General features: G+C 43.3%; 1 protein-coding gene across 1 annotated transcript in view; it reads left to right on the plus strand.

The window, feature by feature from the left end:
* The window catches only part of LZTR1 (leucine zipper like post translational regulator 1), a 258,107-nt gene that overhangs the window by 134,202 nt on the left and 102,232 nt on the right, over positions 1-21,673 (plus strand). The window contains exons 10-11 of the mRNA XM_032795074.2: positions 8,419-8,529; positions 9,801-9,893. Coding sequence (XP_032650965.1) covers positions 8,419-8,529; positions 9,801-9,893 — 204 coding nt within the window. The remainder of the gene's footprint in view (positions 1-8,418; positions 8,530-9,800; positions 9,894-21,673) is intronic.

The following is a 21,673-nucleotide window of genomic DNA, read 5'->3' on the forward strand; positions in this document are numbered from 1 at the left end:
TACAGTTGTCACAACATGACTGTAATCTCAACTGCGTGGATGGCTCATGAAGAGAGAGGCTATATTGAATGTAGGCAGAACCCAAATCTGTATAGGGCTTTATACATCAGATCAGTACCTTGATCAGCACCATGGAGAGAATTAGTAACTAGTATAGTCTAGACAGCACATGTGGAGTTTGTTTTGTTCACAAGAAGCACCCAAAAGTATTGCTGCGTTCTAAAGTAGCTGAATTATGCAGATGATGATCAGGGTAGCCACAGCAGGATATAGCAATAATCCATCCTGGAGATAAAAAGGCAAAGATGACTGTGGAAGTCTGCATCTGAGAGCAAAAGTCACAACCAAGAGCTGAAGGAACTCCAGATTGTAAATCTGATTGACATTAAGCAGGCAAACAACTTCAAAAGATGGAGGAAGGATTACAGCAGCCATCTCCTCTAAAGAGTTCTCCTGAACTACCAAGATCAATATGCTGTGCCTGGATGGAACTTCAGTCACTGTTTCATCCAGATCCCTATCTCGGTCAGGCTCAGGCACTGAGTGGGGAAGATCACACTGATTAGACTGGGTGAAAATGAGACCTAGAGCTGACAGGTGCCATCATGCTGATGGTGCTGCAGCTTCACTTTCTTCCTCATCAGCCCCCTGTGCACTTTGAATGAGAGAAGTGACAATAGAACCCTGCAATATCCCACACAGAAGGGCCATTGAGGTGGGTGAACAGTCAAGAAAACTAACCTCTTGGATTTTCCTAGAGGAAAGATGGAGTCATTCAAATGGGATTCCATCCATCATGGTCAGATCAAGTCAACAACATTCCAGACATTCCATGGCTAATGGTACCAAAGGCTGCTGACAGATTTGATAGGAGATCATCTGCCAACAAAGCGAATGTGTTTTCTGTGTCATTGCACACAAAATATTATGCTAATAGGATTTTACTCAGCTGCAAAATCAAGACTCAGAAGTTTGGAGATGTCATAATTAAGGTTTTCCATACAACCTTAATTCTGCCCCTTTGTGCATATGCATTATGATACAGTCTTCAGTTTGCCCCGGCCAGCCAAAGCCCTGAGCCTCCCGCAAACTTGTCTGGAGGAGCCCCAGGCCAGCTGCACCCATGCCTCCTCTCCCCAGACCCTAAGCTTCCGTGGGGAAAAGCGTCTCACTCTCGTCGAAAGAAGCTTTTCATATGCCCCATGCAGTTCTGGGGTGACTGAGGAGGCGGTATTTGCTACTCAGCTTCCTGGGTTCATCAGTATTCTCTCTGGAGTCTGCTGTCCATGATCATTATAACAGTCTTACCATGGAGTCGCAGGCAGTCCCCTTAGACTCTCCAGGCTGTCTTGCCACCCAGACAAACTGGACTTAGTGATAACATTTACACCAAACTCACACCATATGCATGTTGCTTACAGTCCCAAGAGACCAGTCACTTACCCTAGATCCAGGGCCGGTGCTTCCATTTAGGCGACCGAGGCGGTTGCCTAGGGCGCCAGGATTTGGGAGGGCAGCAGACTGCTCCGGTGGACCTCCCGCAGGCGTGGCTGTGGACGGTCCGCTGGTCCCACGGCTCCGGTGGAGCATCCGCAGGCACGCCTACGGCAGGTCCACCGGAGCCATGAGACCAGCAGACAGTCTGCAGGGATGCCTGCGGCAGGTCCACCGGAGCCGCGGAACCAGCGGACTGTCCGCAGGAACGCCTGCAGGAGGTCCACCGGAGCCGGGGGACCGGCAAGCTGGCCCTGCGCCTAGGTCGCCAAAAACCCTCGCGCCGCTCCTGCCTAGATCAATTGTGACCCTAGATCTTACACCAAAGACCACATCTGTGGCCAATCTTTTAATAAACTATCTGGTTTTTTACAGGTTAAAGCAAGCTAACATATACACACAAATGAGTTACAATCTAAATTCTGAGAGCAACAGAGTTGTTTTGATCTGTCAATTCAAAGTGTCTTTCAGAGCAGACTCATGAGGTAATCCTTGGGAACTCTGTCTTCAGTTTGGTTTCTCTTGCCCTGTAAGAGTTCAAACAGCAAATAGATGAAAAATCTTCATAGAATATCAGAGTTGGAAAGGACTTGGGGAGATCATCTAGTCCAACCCCCTGCTCAAAGCAGGACAAATCCCTAGCTTCTTTTTTAAGCCCTAGTTCCCTAAATAGCCCCCTTAAGGATTGAACTTGCAACCCTGGGTTTAGCAGGCCAATGCTCAAACCGCTGAGCAATCCCCCCTGGTATGCTCCCTCCCATCAACAATTTGTATTTCCTCTTTCAGAATTCAGATAGATGAGACCAGGCCTTTTGCACATATTTCTCCATTGGTAGATAGGGCAGTTAACAAAGCTTTTGTATTATAATGGCTCACTTAAATTTTTATAGTCCTCCTGGATTGATTGATGGACAATTCCCATGCCTGGGTTCACAAGTTCAGAGCAAACATTTTCAAAGTTATAAAGCAAAACTTACATATTTTCTTAAAGCATGCAATACAGACATAGCAAGTGAGATTAATGCATGCGGCAACATAGAAGCATTTCCTAGAGTCTAAACACAAAATACATTCACATTCTTATAAGACTAACACCTGTTTTGAGCAAAACTAGCATACAGGTGAGCAGGTCTGGTCTCCAGTTATGAATCTGTCAATTCTTAGCTAATGCCTGCAATTTTGGCCAGAGCTGGCACCTGGTTACACTGCTGCTTATCACTGTAGTGTCTGAGCTCAATTTTCATGGTAGGATCTGGCAGAGTCTTTCTTAGAGGGGTGGCTAAATGGTGGAGAGTGGAGAGCAGAGTTCTATTCCCAGCTTGTGTAAACTATGAAGCCTTTTTCAATACAAAGGGTTGTGAAGGGCACAAAGTTATTAACATCAGTTAATAGAAGAAGTGAATATAGAACAGATGATTTCCAGTTCCCAGTGTAGTGCATCATTTCCTGTTCTAAGGGTGGGTGGTAGCAGCAGGAGAACAAAGATCTGTTTGTGGATGTTCTGGGAGTTAGGTGCCCCAGCACGTGTTCCCTATAAGCTGTGTGCTTGGGTGGCGGTGCAGGAGAGGTTCAAGATTAGCAGAGCATGCACAGCCAGCAGTATGTGTTCAGGTGCCCCTCCCACCATGTTGCTCTGTCCTGCAGCTACTCCTGGGACCCTCCTGATGTCTGTGCAAAGCGCGGGGGAGGAGGGTGCTGATGTCAGGGTGTCCCCCCTCCCACCATACTCTATCTCCATAGAGCAGGACAGAGGGGACAGCCTGGCTCACAAGGACTTCGAGATGCTGTGGTCTGAGGTGTGAGTGGCTGAGTGCCTTTCTTAAAGAGAGAGTGCACTGTTTCTGAGGGGTATTTCCAAGCTGAACAGTTCCCTACCTTCACTGGGTCTGCCCTGAATACACAGCAAAAGACGCTGCCTGAGCAAGCTTCTCTGGCCTTCTTTTCAGAGCCTAATAACAGAGTGATTGCCAAAGCAAAGAAATCCCTTTTGTGATCACAAGTTCATAATAGCCTCAGCTCAGATCTAGCATCAGTCCATGGGGCTTCAGTAGAACAATTCCTTTTTGGCTGGGGTTCAGCTTTCTTTTTTTTTTTTTTTTTAATTTTCAGACATAGTTTGCTGGAAAATAACAGTTCAGAGTCCAGTTTGCAGGCAATTTGATGGGTTTATTGGGGCTAAACAAGCAAGCATATTATGAAGCCTTTTACGCCAGTTGGGCTATTTCTATACACTGATAGAGGGTTTTTTCCCATCCCCCAACTACTGTTTTATATGCCATTAGAACCCACATCTTCTCCTAACCTCTAGCTCCGCACGCCAATGCACTCCCTCCCTCTTTTTGGCAAACGTAATTATACTTGTAGTTCCCCTTCCAATATATGGTCATGTTTTGCTTTTGGGGGTCTTGGGTTTGGGGTTAAGACCACCTCTTTTGTTCCTGATGGGAGAGGTAAGGAGTGGGGTTACTTGTCACCATGGTTACTTTTTTGCAGACTTTGTGTCTTTTTCTTACACCTTCCAACTGCTTGGTTACCATAGCAACCCCTTATTTGATTTGGTCCCCTTATCGTCTCTTGTTAGTGAAAGGCAAGGCTTTTAGCTTGCAGGGGCTTGCGGGGGAGAGGGGATGGTGGTCGTTGTGGTGGTGCAGCCTTGTGCCTTTATTTACGTTTTTTTGCTTGCTTATTCAGCCTGTTTAAATTAAAAGCAAGGCCAGAAGCAAGATTATTATTGTTTACTGTTTACCCTATTTACATTACATTCTCTTAACACTCCTTCCAAGCATTCCTTAAGGATTGGGGCTTTGTGTGGACCAGAGGTCCTGCCCATTTCCAAGATCAGAAAGAATGCTCTGAGCCTCTTTAATATCAGGCTATTAATTCACATTCCTTCCTTTGTCCCAGGAGAATTCAGTTTGAGCTAATATATGCAAACCTCTCCTGAGGGTAGCTTCAAAGAGTTGATCACCAGAAGAGTTACATTAGCATCTGTCTCCCCTTAGAGGCATTACATACAATCCCTCAGTAACACATAGCACAATTGCATTTTTAATCCGATGTACCCCAAAGATATTAAACCTAATTCAGTGAAGTTTATCTTAATTCTGTAATAAACAGGGCTATGTCAGCAAGGCTTTTATTTTATCAGTATCCCTTATTCCCTTTCGCTTTAGCTCCAGAGTCTTTAGAAGGACAAACCCTCTGTTTTACAGAGTTTTAGAGATATTAAAGATGACAATAACTATTCTTTTGGGGGGGAAAGAGGAAAGTTAATTGAGATGGGCTAGAGGTATTGTTTTTAAAGTCTGATTCCATTTTCCTTGAAGACAAAACAAGACAAACACACACAAAAGGGGAGAGAAAAGAACAAGAAAGATAGAAAATGCAGCTTCTGTCTCGGGTTGACTCACATTTACAACCCCAGTGCTGGAGAAACAGAGGTCCAGCACACAGTCTGATCGGACACTCCAAGACCTGGCAACTTGTACCAGCATCAGGCTGTTTAGGGCATTGCTTTTATCTGCTTCTTTCTGGTCACAGGCTTACAGCAGTGCTGCAGAGTATACAGCCTCTCATTAGACAGAAGGCAAAAGGACAAGGATAGGAAAGAGAAGAAATAAGGTGGGGAAAGAAAAGGACACACAAGAGGTGATGTTGAAAAGGTCGCACATCCCAAATGGCGTTAGGGATTTAGGTGGAGCTGGTGGAGGTGGTGATGTCATCTGCTTCCCTCTTTCTGGCCCGGCCTGGTCAGGACATCTCTCAGAAGTAGGATGATGAAGGCCCAACAGTGTCACAGTGGTCCCAGGCGATAGTGGGGGTGACAGCCATGATGATGACACTCACACCTTTCCTATCCTCCCATTTCTCAATCAGCAGTTGTTGTTAGATAGCCCCCCTTTCCTCCCAAAAGTCTTCTCTTTTAAGGACCCCAAAAGGGAGTGATGAGTGGAATAGCCCATACCCTTATTATTTTGTTTATCATTTAGGCCTAATTTCCAACACACTGATTTTGGTCCATTGATTTTTGGTTCCAAACATCTCTTGTTTACCAGGCATGTTCTTAACTCAGTCCTTGAATTATATCAGGAGGCCTTTCTGTTTGGACTAATTCTGTCTTACTGTCTGTCTTTTGCATCTTTTCCCATTATCATTTGTTCTTATAGGCTACTGTAACATTTTATGAACTTTCATTCAGTTCTCTCAATTGAGCTCACAATTAAGGTAAATTTGTAGGCCCAGTTTTTGAAAGAGGTCCCATTCTTAACTGGTGTAAATTGGCTGAGGATCTGGGCATTGGCCCCTAATGAACACAAAGCTATTGAGTCTTCAAGGTATTAGCCTTGTTACCTGGCAATGCAGGAAGGAATTAAACTAGAGAATTAAGAGAAAACAACTTCTATGTGAGATTGCTACTGCATCAGTCTTTACTTTGAGCAATAAATCTTGCGTTACTGGGGAAGTTCTAGAACTGAGAGGGAGGAAGGGGAGCTAATGTGCCTATATTTGAAAAGAGTGAATGCAAAGACCTGGGTAACTATATGCTAGTTAGCCTGACTTTGCTCCCAGACAACATAATGAAACAGCTGACACAGGAGTCAGTCAGTAAAGGATGGAAACCTAAATAGTGTCAATCAACAGGGTTTCCTGAAAAATGGGTCTTGTCAAACAAGCTTGTTATGTTTTGATAACATATACAGGTAAGTGTGTGGACTTCTGTACAATGTTTGACTTAATTCCACATGACATACTGATTGAAAAATAAGAGTACCATGTAAAATTAATATAACAGATGTTAAATGGATTAAAAACTGATTTGTAGATAGTTCTCAAAATTGTTAATGGAGAATCCTCCTCATCTGTTCATTGAGGGTGTTTCAAGTAGGATCCAACAAGAATTTGTCTTAGACCAGTGTTATTCAATTATCTTTATCAGTATGTTTCATAGATCTTCATCAGTGATCTGGAAGAAAATTTAAAATTACTGCTTGTAGAGTTTGCAGAAAACGGTGTTTAGTGGAGTGATAAATAATGTTGAGGATAGGTCATATATACAGAGTGCTCTGGAACACTTGGTAAGCAGGCAATAAACAATCAACATACTTTTTTAATTCATTCAAATGCAAGATTGTATGTCTAGGAAGACAGAATGTAAGTCACGATTATAGGATGAGAGACAATATCTTCAAAAGCAATTACACTTAAAAGGATTTTAGGATCATGGTGAATAACCAGCTGAACATGACTTCTCAGTACAGTACTGTGGCAAAAGGTCTCATTCAGTTCTTTGATGTATGTGTAGGGGAATATCAAGTGCGAGTGAGGAGGTAGAACTATGTTTGTTATTCATTTACTCAGCATTAATGATGCCATTACTGGTATCCAGTTCTGGTGTCTGCATTTCAAAAAGGAAGTTGAGAAATTGGAAAGCGGTGAGAAAAGAGCTACAAATATAATTTGAGGTCTGGAAAACTTTCCTACAGTGAGAGACTTAAGAAATTCAATCTATTAAGTTTATCAAAGAGAAGGCTAAGAGGTGACTTGATCACAGTCTGTCAGACTCTACATGACGAGAAGATTTCTGATGGCAGAGGGCTTTTTAATCTAACAGACATAACAAGATCTGGTGTCTAGAAGCTGAAGTTAGATTAATTCAAACTGGAAACAAGAAGCAAATGTTTAAAAGTGAGGGGAATTAACCATTGGAACAAATTACGGAGGGATGTGGTAAGTTCTCCATCACTCAAAGTTTTAAATCAGATATCTGTTTCACAGTGCTACATAGTTGCTCAACCAGAAGTTCTGGGCTTAATGCAGGAATCTCTGGATGTAATTCTGTAGCCTTTGTTATACAGAAGATCAGGCTCACTAGATGACCATAGTGATCCCTTCTGTCCGTAGAGCCTATGAATTACAGAAGTTTGAGGGGCAGCAGGATGTTGTTGAAACCCAGGAACTATAGGATGTGATTTGACCAACAGTCAGTGAAGCATAGATACATTCTCTTGGACACAGTCATTCTCTTGGACATTTTGGAGAAGGGGGAAGATGGGCTTCTTCTCCCATCAGTCGCCTTCACAGCAGCCAGCTGCTCCACTGTCTCCTATTTACAGTTTCCATCTTTGCATCCAGCATCACTTGATCAGGCACATTAGTGGAATGATTCTGCTACAATGACCAGCTTGAGAGAGTTAGTGTTTGCATTTAAATTGTCACAGTTAGGGTTCATAGTTAACACCCACTGACATAAACGGGTCAGTTTACACCAGGGATTCTCAAACTGGGGGTCAGGATCCCTCAGGGGGTTGCAGGGTTATTACATGGGGGGTTGTGAGCTGTCAACCTCCATCCTAAACCTCGCTTTGCCTCCAGCATTGATAATGGTGTTAAATATATAAAAAAGTGTTTTTAATTTATAAGGGGGGGGGTCTCAGAGACTTGCTATGTGAAAGGGGTCACCAGTAAAAAAGTTTGAGAGCCACTGTTTTACACCTTTATTTCAAGCTGTCAGTTTGCAGAATAAACAGTTCATATTTTGTTCACATTTGGAAGAGTTTTCTGTATCTATAAGGGATAGAAATGTACTTTGTTTTTTAAAATGAAGCTTAACTCTGAGGCTCAGTTCTTTGGCAACAGGAGTGTTCTGCAGAACATTCTTACCTACAGAATACATACATCCCTGCATATGTAGAATACTAATAATTTTAAAAGTTTATCAAAAGGTGTGTCATTAAAAGTGGCAGAAAGGGAGGCTGTAGAGTAACAAGACAATCCTAGAATCTGTCAGATGGGCCTGCCACTTGTTGCTAATTAATTTACATTATATTGTTTTTCCTTTCTCATTTTTGCTTTTTCCCAGACAAATTCATGTTTGAAAAGGTACCTCTTAAATAGTCCTCAGCTTTTTTGTGCTTATTTTCCCAGCTGCCAAGTGGGAGACTCTTCCATGCTGCAGCTGTCATCTCAGACGCCATGTACATCTTTGGTGGGACAGTGGACAATAACATTAGAAGCGGAGAAATGTACAGATTCCAGGTAATTTGTTAACCTGATTCGTGGGGTTATGGAGCAGGCAGCAATGCCTACAGTTAAGGTTGCCTACTATTTTCCATTATAAGCCCTTGTTTTCCCTTGCTTGATTGTTCCTAAACTTTAACTGTTCAGGCTGAAGTTTTCTATGCCTAGTCTCTGCCTCAAGCTGATTTTTTTAAAAAGTTTCAGCAAAAGCAGTTCAAACACTTTTTCAATGTTAAACATTTTTATAACCGTTTCTCTTAGGATCTCTAGCACATCCATGCTTTGGAACAGGCACTTGAAATTTGGCAGGGGGATGGTTTGGCTGGGTTATAAGCCTCTAAAGATTATTATTTCCACATGCTCAGCTTTGTTAGAGGTTTGTTGCTAAAATCTCCAAACCATTCCACCTATATTAAGCATAGTCTGACCCCACTGATCATCCGAGTGCATTATGCATGCTTCGGCCCAGCTGCTGAGCATGCTCCATCCCCATGGAATTCCTACATGCCAACTGCACAAGGCATGCTCCTAGACCCCGCACAGCCATCTATATGGTAGGGTTAAAATTAAAGCCACAACAGGGAGCATGGAGGAAGGCAGGCAGGCAGCACCACAACTGCAGGGGGCTATAGAGAAGCCTCCCCATTCTGCAGTGTGGCTCTCCCAGCTTCCCTGTTGTCTTCTGGTGTTCCCTGGTATTACCCGTCATGCCAGCAAGCCCCAGAAGGTAGCTAGTTCCCTCACTGTTACTCTCTTCTGCGTGAATATGTATGTGATATATTGTGGTCCCTCCTGGCAGAAAAAGCATGTGTATGTTGTATATCTAGGAGTCTACATGCACAAGTTGGCAGAGCGGCATCTTGTTACTATAAAAAACCCTCATTCTTGGGATTTTTAAAATCAAGACATTTCCAGAAGTGTTCTGCACCAAAGTGGTTACTAGCAGTGATTACTGGCACTGACACTGTCTATGTTCCCTGCAAAGAGGTTCTGAAAACAGGAGATACTCCTGGCACTGAAATTTTGAAACCTGTGGGTTTTGGGGGCATATAATTCCTGCCTCCTACAACAGATCCCCACCCACTCCCTCCTTCACAAAGTCACTACCATGCAGGAGGGTAAATTGGTGTGTATGATTGATCAGGACATTCTGTAGTTAGTTTTTGTAGCTGTAGTTAAGATATCGTCAACATGGAAATCCAGTGGCAACTTTGGCCATGGTGCTATTGGCGTGCCCCAATGATAAACTGATATAAACCATTACAGGTTTAAAATCTTTTTTATTTCAGTTTTCTTGTTACCCAAAATGCACTTTACATGAAGATTATGGAAGACTGTGGGAAAACAGGCAGTTCAGCGACTTGGAGTTTGTTCTGGGAGAGGTAGGTGTATATTCCAGTGAAAATGATACTTGAGTTTTAGAGAAGCAGTCTGTCATTCCTGGCCATAAAGATGAAGGTGAACCATCTTCCACTTTAGGTCAGGGGTGGCTGTAGGTATTTTGCCGCCCCAAGCACAGAAGGCAGGCTGCGGGAGGTCCCCATTCCTGCGGATATGGTGGCACGCCTGCGGGGAGGTCCACCGAAGCCGTGGGACCAGTGGACCCTCTGCAGGCATGCCGCTGAAGGCAACCTGCCTGCCACCCTCGCAGCGACCGGAAGAGCGCCCCCCATGGCTTGCCACCCCAGGCATGCGCTTGGCGTGCTGGTGCCTGGAGCCGCCCCTGCTTTAGGTGTTCCCACAGCTGTATGCTAAGACAATTATTTCTGTAACACTTTCAAGAATCTGTAGGGAGACTTCTGTACTTCAGCTATATTTGTCACTTACAGTGCTTGATAATGAGACATGGAGAATTAAGGAATTTTCATAAAGTATGTGGATATTTGAACCAGGCTGGACACTGGTGGGAGATTCCTCCCTGACACCTGTGAAAGCAAGTGCTAGGATGATTAGCTCTAATTGGCACATCACTATATGTTATTGTTTATAAAATTATCTAATCCTTTTAAAATCCAGCTACAATATAGGGGGTCAAGGGTCCTGTGAGCTGTGTTACCTCTAAGGTGAGAACACACTGAGTGGCTGCACAAGAGGGCATCAAGGGGTGCGCACCTAATTAGTGGAGCCGCTCAGGTGAGGTGATGGCCTTGCGGGGAATAGAGGGATAGGTGAGGGGGCAGTGGGGTGAGGTCGGAGGAGTTTGGAGCATGCAGGGTTGTGGTGGCCGGAGAGAGATACTCCTCTCCCCAGCTCGGGGGCTGTGGCTGCCCCAGAGAGATGGCCCTTTTTCCCAGCCCCAGCTTGGGCTACTGCGGCAGGAGAGAGACTCCCCTCCTTCCCAGCCCCAGCGGTGGCTGTGGTGGCAGGGCAGAGACTGCTCTCCCCAGACAAATTCCAAAACTTTAATGGAAATCACTTGTCCAGACAAGTGATTTCCATTAAGTTTTAGAATTTGTGTGTGGAGAGGTATTGGAAACCAGATCTTTGGAAGCCAGATCTTTGCTATTTGATATAGTTCTGGCTCTTCAGAGTACTGACATCCCAAAGAAATTGTGTAAGTCTAAGTGAATGCCTTTTACTCTCCTTTCCGGTATCAGAAAATATTGTATTAATATTTATGATGAGAGCATGACTATTTCTAGTTGACTCATAGATTTGTTTAGCATCTTAAAGATGAGTGAGCTATGTGTGTAGGTAATATGAATGCAAGAGGGATAGTTTTGTGACCTGCAAAAGTCCATAACATGCTAGTGTATTGGCAGAGGCTTATTTTTTGAGAGCAACTTTCCCTGAAGATTTAGTGGTCCAGTGGAGTACGTTATTATATTGGGCCTCTGGTGCATATTTTTTATACTTTCACTTAATGTCCATGACTTTGTTTTATTTATATAGTTGTTTTCAGTATGCCACATTTTGCTGTGATATATCTAGTTTATTTAAAAAGCGACAAAGAGTCCTATGGCACCTTATAGACTAACAGACATATTGGAGCATGAGCTTTCGTGGGTGAATAAACACTTTGTCAGATGCATGTGGTGGAAATTTCCAGAGTTTATTTGTTTTTATTCGTGGCGCACATCCGCACATTACCCCATATTGGTGCTACTCATAACAAAATTAATTCTGCACATGGATGGAAAAAATTAGAGGGAACATTGCCTATGAGGAAATATTTCATTTCTGTTAAGTGGACCAGCCATTATACTGACATAGTTTTCTCAACCAGTCAAAATGCTATATAGTTACTGATGTGTAAGTGTACAGGTTTTTCCAAATGATGTATTTCCCTGAATGATTATGTCTTATTTGCATAATCACTGCACAGTTATTTCTTAACTATAAAGCATGTGAAACACTGTAACTCCAGCTGTCAGCCCAGTTTTAGCCAGAATGAATGTATCTGCATAATTGGCTAGTGAACAGGAGCAGCTAACAGAGGAGTTTTGTGAGGGAGTTCTCGAGGTGAAGGAGGAGCGATTATGTGACCCTTGGGGTAAGTTTGTTGTCTCTAATGTGTGTGTTTTTGTTTGTGGTGTGCTTGCTTCTTGACTGAAATATACCGTGTGGTCTGTTTGTTTGGGGGACTGTATGCTGAGCCTTGCAGCCTCCTAGGCAAGGCTGAAAGCGTCTTAATGAGGCTTTGATCCCTAAGCCCTTTAGCACCCATCAACCCTTAACCAGGGGGCAGGGCTAAGGGAGACAGAGAGGTACATAGATGAGACTTTCCAGGACACAGTAGAATGGTCCCACTCCCGGTCTGACAGCCTCTGTGCTGTTGAGGAGGATGAAAGTCTCAGGGAAGGAGAACATCCAACTGGAGCAGAGGGAAATGATCGTATTCTTGGGACTCTCCTTCCAGATGATGTTGTGGTATCCTCTCACACTGAGGATATCTCTCCAGGGGCGGGAACTGCAGTTATTAGGAAGACACAGGTATTAGTAATAGGCGATTTGATCATTAGAAACATAGATAGCTGGGTATGCGATGTTTGGGAGAACTGCATAGTGACTTGCCTGCCTGGTGCGAAGGTTGCAGATCTCTCGAGACATCTAGATAGACTTATGTGTAATGCTGGGGAGGAGCTGGTGTTTGTGGTACATGTAGGTACCAGTGACAGGGAAGGATAGGAAAGAGGTCGTGGAGGCCAAATTTAGGCTGCTAGGTAAGAGATTGAAGTCCAAGACCTCCATGCTTGCATCCTCTGAAATGCTTCCAGTTCCACACGCAGTGCCAGGTAGACAGGCAGAACTGCAGGGTCTCAATGCATGGATGAGACCATGTTGTAGGAAGGAGGGGTTTTGATTTATTAGGAACTGGGGAAACTTTTGGGAAAGGGGGAGCCTATGCCGGAAGATGGGCTCCACCTAAACCAAACTGGAACCAGATTGCTGGCACTTAAAATTAAAAAGATCATAGAGCAGTTTTTTAAACTAAGGACTAAGGGAAAGAGATGCAGAGGAGAACGTGGTTGAGACAGAGACATCCCTTAGGGGAGGATCGATTAATGGAGATTCTCTATGTCCTAGTAAGGAGGAGAGGATGGAAGATGATAAAATACATGTAGGATCTGATGAGAAACAGTCCAATAAAAAAGAGTCCCATTTAATTACGTCATGTAATGGCAGACAGCTAAAAAGTGCCAAGTTTTTAAAGTGCTTATATACAAATGCTAGAGGTCTAAATAATAAGATGGGTGAACAAGAGTGCTTCATATTAAATGAGGATATTGATATAATAGGCATCACAGAAACTTGGTGGAATGAGGATAATCAATGGGACACAGTAATACCAGAGTACAAAATATTTCGCAAAGACAGAACAGGTCGTGCTGGTGGGGGAGTAACACTATATGTGAAAGAAAGCATAGAATCAAATGAAGTAAAAATCTTAAATGAACCAAACTGTACTGTAGAATCTCTATGGATAGAAATTCCATGCTCTGATAATACGAATATAGTAGGAATATATTACCGACCACCTGACCAGGATGGTGATAGTGACTGTGAAATGCTCAGGGAGATTAAAGAAGCTTTTAAAATAAAATACTCAGTATTAGTAGAGGATTTCAGTTATCCCAGTATTGACTGAGTACATGTCACCTCAGGATAGGATAAAGAAATAAAGTTTCTTGACAACTTAACTTACTGCTTCTTGGAGCATCTAGTCCCGGAACCCACCAGAGGAGAGGCAATTCTTGATTTATTTCTAAGTGGAGCGCAGGATCTGGTCCAAGAGGTAAATATAGGTGGACCACTTGGTGACCATAATATAATTAAGTTTAACATCCCATTGGTTGGGAAAACTCCACAGCAGCCCAACACTGTAGTATTAAATTTCAGAAAGGGGGACTACACAAAAATGAGGACATTAGTTAAACAGAAATTAAAAAGTACAGCGCAGAAAGTGAAATTTCTGCAAGCTGCATGGAAACTTTTTCAGGACACCATAATTGAGGCTCAACTTAAATGCATACCCCAAATTAAAAAACATAGTAAGAGAACCAAAAAAGTGCCACCATGGCTAAACAACAAAGTAAAAGAAGCAGTGAGAGGCAAAAAGGCATCCTTTAAACAGTGAAGTTAAATCCTAGTGAGGAAAATAGAAAGGAGTATAAAGTCTGTCAACTGAAGTGTGAAAATATAATTAGGAAGGCCAAAAAAGAATTTGAAGACCAACTAGCCAAAGACTCAAAAAGCAATAGCAAAAAATTTTGTTAGTACGTCAGAAACAGGAATCCTGCTGAACAACCAGTGGGGCCACTGGATGATCAAGATGCTAAAGCAGCACTCAAGGGCAATGAGACCATTGCGGAGAAACTAAATGAATTTTTTGCATAGGTCTTCACGGCTGAGGATGTGAGGGAGATTCCCAAACCTGAGCCATTCTTTTTAGGTGACAAATCTGAGTAACTGTCCCAGATTGAGGAGTCATTAGAGGAGGTTTTTGAACAAATTGGTAAGCTAAACAGTAATAAATAACCAGGACCAGATGGTATTCACCCAAGAGTTCTGAAAGAACTCAAAAAGAAAAGTGCAGAACTACTGCTGTAGTCTCTAACCTATCATTTAAACCAGGTTTTGTACCAAATGACTGGAGGATAGCTAACGTGAGGCCAATTTTTAAACAGGGCTCCAGAGGTGATCCCAGCAATTACAGGCCAGTATGCCTGACTTTTGTACTAGGCAGACTTGTTGAAACTGTCCCCATTACCCGGCCCGCTTACTCATACCCATGACTGTGTGTAGCCCACTCTATGAGCGATGTACCCTCACTGCCCCCCCACTATATCTTGACCCCAACCACCGTACACCCCGCATTGGGGACATTACAGGCTGTATGTACTATATGCTGAACCGTAACCAATTGCCAGCGTCCCCCCATGCTCTGTATGTTTCCCCCGATGACCAACGACTGACACATCAAACTCTTTGTATCACCTTTCTTTAATATTTTCTAGAGGGAGGCTTTGCAGTCCTCGCTCCTCCCCGCTCCCTTCTGCCTCCAAAATGCCACAAGCCAGCTGATTGCCATGGGTAGGAGGTGGGGGAGGAGGAGGAAGGCACTGATCCGCAGGGTCTGCTGGACAGGTGGGAGGCACTGGGGGAGGGGTGTAGGGAGGCTGCCAACTGTGGAAAAAAGCAGGCAGCCCGCAAACAACGTAAGAGTGCAGCATGTACAACTATAAAATGAGTATGCTCCTATATTGAATCAGCAACCAAACGACATTAAACAGGAACGACTTTAAGTGAGGAGTCTACGTGTATAAGCTTAATATACCAGAGTTTAAAATGGATTTATTTGGGATTTGGATCCCATTGGAACTGGGTATCTGAGTTGCTAGAGACAGGAGCAGGCTTCTTAAGCTCTTTCAGTTAAGTCTGCATCTTGTGGGGATGTGGTTCAGATTTGAGTCTGTGTTTGTAGCAAGGCTACAAACTGTACCATAGAATCTCTATGGATAGTAATTCCTTGCTCTAATAATAAGAATATAGCAGTAGGGATATATTACCAACACCTGACCAGGATGGTGATAGTGAACTGTGAAATGCTCAGGGAGATTAGAGAGCTATAAAATAAAAAACTCAATAATAATGGGGGATTTCAACTATCCCCATATTGACTGGGTATATGTCACCAAGGGGTCTGTACTGGGCCCAGTCCTATTTAATATATTCATAAATGATCTGGAAAAAGGGGTAAACAGTGAGGTGGCAAAATTTGCAGATGATACAAAACTACTCTTGATGATACAAAACTTATGGAGCTTGGCTGTTCTCAGTGATGGCAGATGACAAAACAAGGAACAAGTTGTAATGGGGGAGGTCTAGGTTGGATATTAGAATAAATTATTTCACTAGGAGGGTGGTGAAGCACTATAATGGGTTATCTAGGGAGGTGGTGGAATCTGCATCCTTAGAGGTTTTTAAGGCCCGGCTTGACAAAGCCCTGGCTGGGATGATTTAGTTGGGGTTGGTCTTGCTTTGAGCAGGGGTTTGGACTAGATGACCTTCTGAGGTCTCTTCCAACCCTAATCTTCTATGATTCTATGATGCTCAAGATAGTTAAGTCCCAGGCAGACTGTGAAGAACTACAAAAGGATCTCTCAGAACTGAGTGACTGGACAATAAAATGGCAGATGAAATTCAATGTTGATAAATGCAAAGTAATGCACATTGGATAACATAATCCCAACTACAGTAACTCCTCACTTAACGTCATCCCAGTTAATGTTGTTTTGTTGTTACATCACTGATCTATTAGAGAACATGCTTGTTTAAAGTTGTGCAATGCTCCCTTCTAACATCTTGGCCTCCTGCTTTGTCCACTGCTTGCAGGATTCCCTGGAAGAGCAGCCTGTCCTCATGGGGGTTTGGAACCAGGGTGGTCCGGCCGCCCCCCTATCAGCTCCCCTAAGTTCCCTGTAAGTAGGTGTGAGTCTGGGCAGGCACCCAGCAAGCTATCAATTGCTGGGCAGTTCAGGTGTCCCTCCTCCTACTGCTGTGCTGCTCCTGCCCTCTGCCTTGGAGCTGCTCCTGGGAGCCCCCTGCTTGCTGTGCGGGAGGTGGGGAGAAGAGGGTTGCTGATGTCAGGGTGTCCCCCTCCCCTCTGCTCCTGTACCACATCTCTACAGAGTTGGGGGGACACGACAGGGCTCAGGACGGAGGGAGCTTGCTGGAAGCTGCTGCTGTGTCTGAACTTGTTGAGCTACTTAAAAGGGCAACACACTTAAAGTGGGATCTGCGTACTTAAAGGGGCAATGCGCGTCTCTGACACTCTCTCTCTTTCTCTCTCTTTGGAAAATTGGTGCCTGTGCAGCTGTGCATGCATCGTCCAGAGGAGGGAATGGTGCGCTCCAGTGGGATAGTGTGGGTTCATCATCACTTTCAGTTTTTGCAGGGAAGTGTTTGCAGCCACTGTAGTGTGTCTGTTATGTTTCCACCCTCCTGCCTCAGTATATGCTGCCTTGTAGCATGTGAGGCTATATTAACAACAATGTGTTAACCCTTGAGGGCTCAACCGAGTGCTAGTTGATCATTTAGCAGCAAGGCATTCCCTGGGAAATATCCCACCCTCTTCCACCTTCTGACCAAGCTTGACAATCATTATTGCTGTGTACAGTATTACACTGTTTGTTTAAAACTTATACTATATATGTAAATAATGTCTTGTGTCTGGTGAAAAAAAGTTCCCTGGAACATAACACCCCCTATTTACATTAATTCTTATGGTGAAATTGGATTCGCTTAACATTGTTTCACTTAAAGTAGCATTTTTCAGGAACATAACTACAATGTTAAGTGAGGAGTTACTGTATACATATAAAATGATGGGGTCTAAATTAGCTGCTGCCACTCAAGAAAGAGATCTTGGAGTTGTGGTTAGTTTTCTGAAAACATCCTCTCAATGTGCAGCAGCAGTCAAAAAAGCAAACAGAATGTTTGGAATCATTAAGAAAGAGATAGATAGTAAGATAGAAAATATCATATTGCCTCCATATAAATCCATGGTATGCCCATGTCTTGAATACTGTGTGCAGACATGGTTGCTCCATCTCAAAAAAGATACGTTGGAATTGGAAAAGGTTCAGAAAAGGGCAACAAAAATGATTAGGGGTATGGAACAGCTTCCACATGATTAATAAGACTGGGACTTTTCAGCTTGGAAAAGAGACGACTAAGGGGCGATATGATAAAAGCCTATAAAATCATGACTGGTGTGGAGAAAGCAAATAAAGAAGTGTTATTTACTCCTTCTCATAACACAAGAACTGGGGGTCACCAAATGAAATTAATAGGCAGCAGGTTTAAAACAAACAAAAGCAAGGATTTTTTTTCACTCAATTCACAGTCAGTCTGTGGAACTCTTTGGCAGAGGATGTTGTGAAGGCCAAGATTATAACAGGGTTTAAAAAATAACTAGATAAGTTCACAGAGGATAGGTTTATCAATGGCTATTAGCCAGAATGGACAGGGATATTGTCCCTAGCCTCTGTTTGCCAGAAGCTGGGAATGGGCGACAGAGGATGGATCACTTGATGATTACCTGTTCTGTTCATTCCTTCTGGGGCACCTGGTATTGGCCACTGTCGGAAGACAGAATACTGGGCTAGGTGGTCCTTTGGTCTGACCAAGTATGTCCACTCTTATGTTCATATTTCTTGTACAGTTATTTCTCAATGCCCATAGGGTGAATATGTAAATCTCTCTACTCGGATTGACTCTTTTATTCAAATTGTTTACCAATAACATCTCATCTTCTCATGGCATTGAGCTGAAGTACAAAAAACACCAACATACCTGTAAAAGAAAGTGAAAATGGTAAAAATAATTAAGTTGTGAAGCTGCTGTAAGTAATGTTGTTAAAAGTGTACAAACCAGGTGACTTACTCTTCAAGTGGTTGCAGAAGTGTATTCGATTCAAGTGTGTGCACGTCCTGTGCACTGAAGCTGGCGAACTTTGCCTAATGGTAAAGGTAGGGGTGGCCCTCTTTCTCTGTGCCTCTAGCCTCCACCCTGAGCTATTTAAGGGCTGTGCTGCCCCCTGCCCCCTTCATTCTCACCACCCACAGCTAGAGTCGGAGCTTATCTGAAGATAACTTCCTCACACTGTTTCTTACCTCAGTCTTCAGAGATTTTGTTGCAAATTGTTCATAGTTAGTACTGTTCGTATAAGTCAGGAGTGGTTAGTTAGGTTAATTAGTGATCCTGGTGGGATACTGTCCCCAGGGTTTAAACTCTATCCTTAGTGTGGGGTGGCTGTTCCCAATAGCAATCCCCGTACATGGTGGCTGTTGTGCTTAGGAGAAGGGCATGTTAAAGAAAAGTGCTCAATCTGCAGGTCTTTTAAGAAAAGAACACTGGTGTCAAGGTACTTGAGATTCAAACAGCACCTTATGGAACAGGCCATGAGGTCTGCATTGGCATCAGGGACCTCCACAGAATGTCCATCTGGCTCAGAGAACTTCAGAGCCAGAGTGACCTGATGTTGCTTGGCCAGAGTCTGATGGCTCACCCAGGAGGAAGAAATTGCTTTCCTTCCTTGGGTCCTCTGAGAAAAAGATCTTTCAAAATGGAATGCAGCGCCTCCAGACCTTGAGTAGAGTTATCTTCCTCTTCCAGGATGAGTGCAGACTGGCACCATGATCCTTTGGGTATGCGAGATGGAGCAGGGCCACCTACCTGCTCTCCAGTACCAAGGCATCATCAGTTTGGCACTGTACTATCGGCTCTGGCACTGTCCATGGGACCACCATTGAGTCTTGTACCAATCACATTGGCACAAATGTTTCCACACCACTGGCGTACCAGGCAACATTGGACTTGTTTTCCTCTCTGTTTCTGATTCCTGCCTGTGAAAGACTGAACCTGCTTTTGGTCTAGGGTGTAGGCCAATTAACAATAGCTTCCACTTTCTAGGGATTAGAAGAGATTTCCCCACTCTCTACCCAATGTCTCAAATAAGGAACCTTGGCTCCGCCTATTTTATATTTAGATACCTTTACAGTAAGGCCTGCATCTCTGAGTTTTGACAATACAGTCTCCAAATGTCTCTTGTTGCTAAATATTGCTTTATCATCAATATAAACTTGAGCAGTTCTTGTAATCTGTATAACAGTTGCTTGATGAGCCTCTGAAAAGTGGTTCCTGCATTAATCAGTCCAAAAGATAACATTTTGAACTCATAAAATCCAATATTAGAATAAAAGCAGATATTTTCTGTGCTTCATTATCCCATGGAATCTGTCACTACCTGTTAACCAGGTCTGTCATGCGCAGATATTTTGCATAACACAAAGTATCTAACAAAGTCATCAGTTCTGGGCATAGGATATGCATCAGGATCTGTGACAGCATGAAGTTTTCTGTAGTCAGTACAAAACCCTACAGTCTTACCTTCTTAGGAACCAACACAAAAGGTGAAGTCCAGGAACTGTCATACTCTATTTATCCCCATATCTAGTATATTCTGTATTTATTTATGAATTTGCTTCTGCATTTTTCCAGGGGTTCGGTATGTTCATATCGGGGTCCTGGAGTGTTGCTCTTATGAATCATCTTATAAGTGATTCATGACATGCTGGAAAAAATAACTTCGTACAACTAGAATTTCTGCCCTTTCAGGCTGTCTCAACTCTTTGTGATGAGTCATCCTAGCATTCTACCATCAGACCCATGAGGTGTCATGTCTCAGCAGAACAAACCATATTTTCAGTGGCTTCTCTTTTGTGATAGGCATTAAGTCTATTTATATGCGCTGTCTGTAGGTCAGCCCTTGCTATGAGGTTTCTGTGTCTTATATACAACCAAATTTTCTTTTTCCACAATCTCAAAAGGTCCCTCCCACGAGTTTTGCATTTTGTGTTTCTTTAGTACCAGGTCAACCTCAAAAGAGCACTAACAAGCATTCTGGTCATACCATGCCTTTTATGTGGCCTGGCTATCAGTGAGGTTAGTTTGAAACACTTCTATCACATCCCTTCTCTCCTTTCTGAACCTTTGTATACATTCAGCAAAGAGTCCGGTGGCACCTTATAGACTAACAGACATATTGGAGCATGAGCTTTCGTGGGTGCCACAGGACTCTGCTGCTTTTACAGATCCAGACTAACACGGCTACCCCTCTGATACTTGTATACATTCAGTCACTGATTCCCCCTCTGCTTCAGTGCCACCCTCTCAGGAATCTCTGATGAGAACCAGGGTCCCCCTTACCTTTCTCCCATCCAGGAAATCAAATGGGGAGAATCTTGAGGATTCCACCAGTGACGGGATCCCAAGGGAACAACCTGGAACTACGCTGTGCCCCCTTTACTCTCCAGCCTGGGCTGTCTCTCATAGTGCTTTTCCAGTGACAAGCAGCAAACCTCTACAGGTGCTTTGATCACTCAGCCACCAGCATACAGAGGCACACCTGGCTAAATTGCTTGAATACTCTCCAAGTCACTTATGAACTATGCACAGGGAAACACCAGCAAATCTCCCAAGCCCCCAGACTTGCACCTCAGACATATATCGTCTTATACTTCTCTTGAACAGTGCAAGCTTATTAATTGGTTTGCCACTTCGTCAAAGGAGAGTAGACATGTACCAGCCTTTGTAACCTGAGCAAATTTCCCAAGCACTTTAGACAAACGCACTGGTAAGGATAAAATATTAAAATCAGTCTATTAACTACAGAAAGGTAGATTTTAAGTGATTATAAGTGGTAGACCTGAAGATTAGAGAAAGAAAATAGAAAGACAGTAAAAAGTAAACACACTTTCTAAATCCTAAACTTTTAGACTAAGCAGGAGTTGAATCAAACAGCTTCTCTCACCCCACTGGATGTTGCACGTAAGTTACAGTTTTTAATAAACAGGCTGAATTTCCTTCTGAGCCTGGAACCAGTCTCCTCAGTTCAAGTCTTTGTCTTTCCAGTGTTCTTGCCTTCAACGTAGGTGAGGAAAGAGAGAGGTTGTCTCATGATGCCACTGTCCCTTATTTTATACTCTTAGGCCTGGTCTACACTACGTGTTTAAATCGATTTAAAGAGCGTTAAATCGATTTAACGCTGTACCCATCCACACTACAACGCCCTTTATATCGATATAAAGTGCTCTTTAAATCGATTTCTGTACTCCTCCCCAACGAGAGGAGTAGCGCTAAATTCAATATTAACATA

The sequence above is a fragment of the Chelonoidis abingdonii genome, chromosome 4, assembly GCF_003597395.2.
Source record: "Chelonoidis abingdonii isolate Lonesome George chromosome 4, CheloAbing_2.0, whole genome shotgun sequence".
Classification (NCBI taxonomy): Eukaryota; Metazoa; Chordata; order Testudines; family Testudinidae; genus Chelonoidis; species Chelonoidis abingdonii.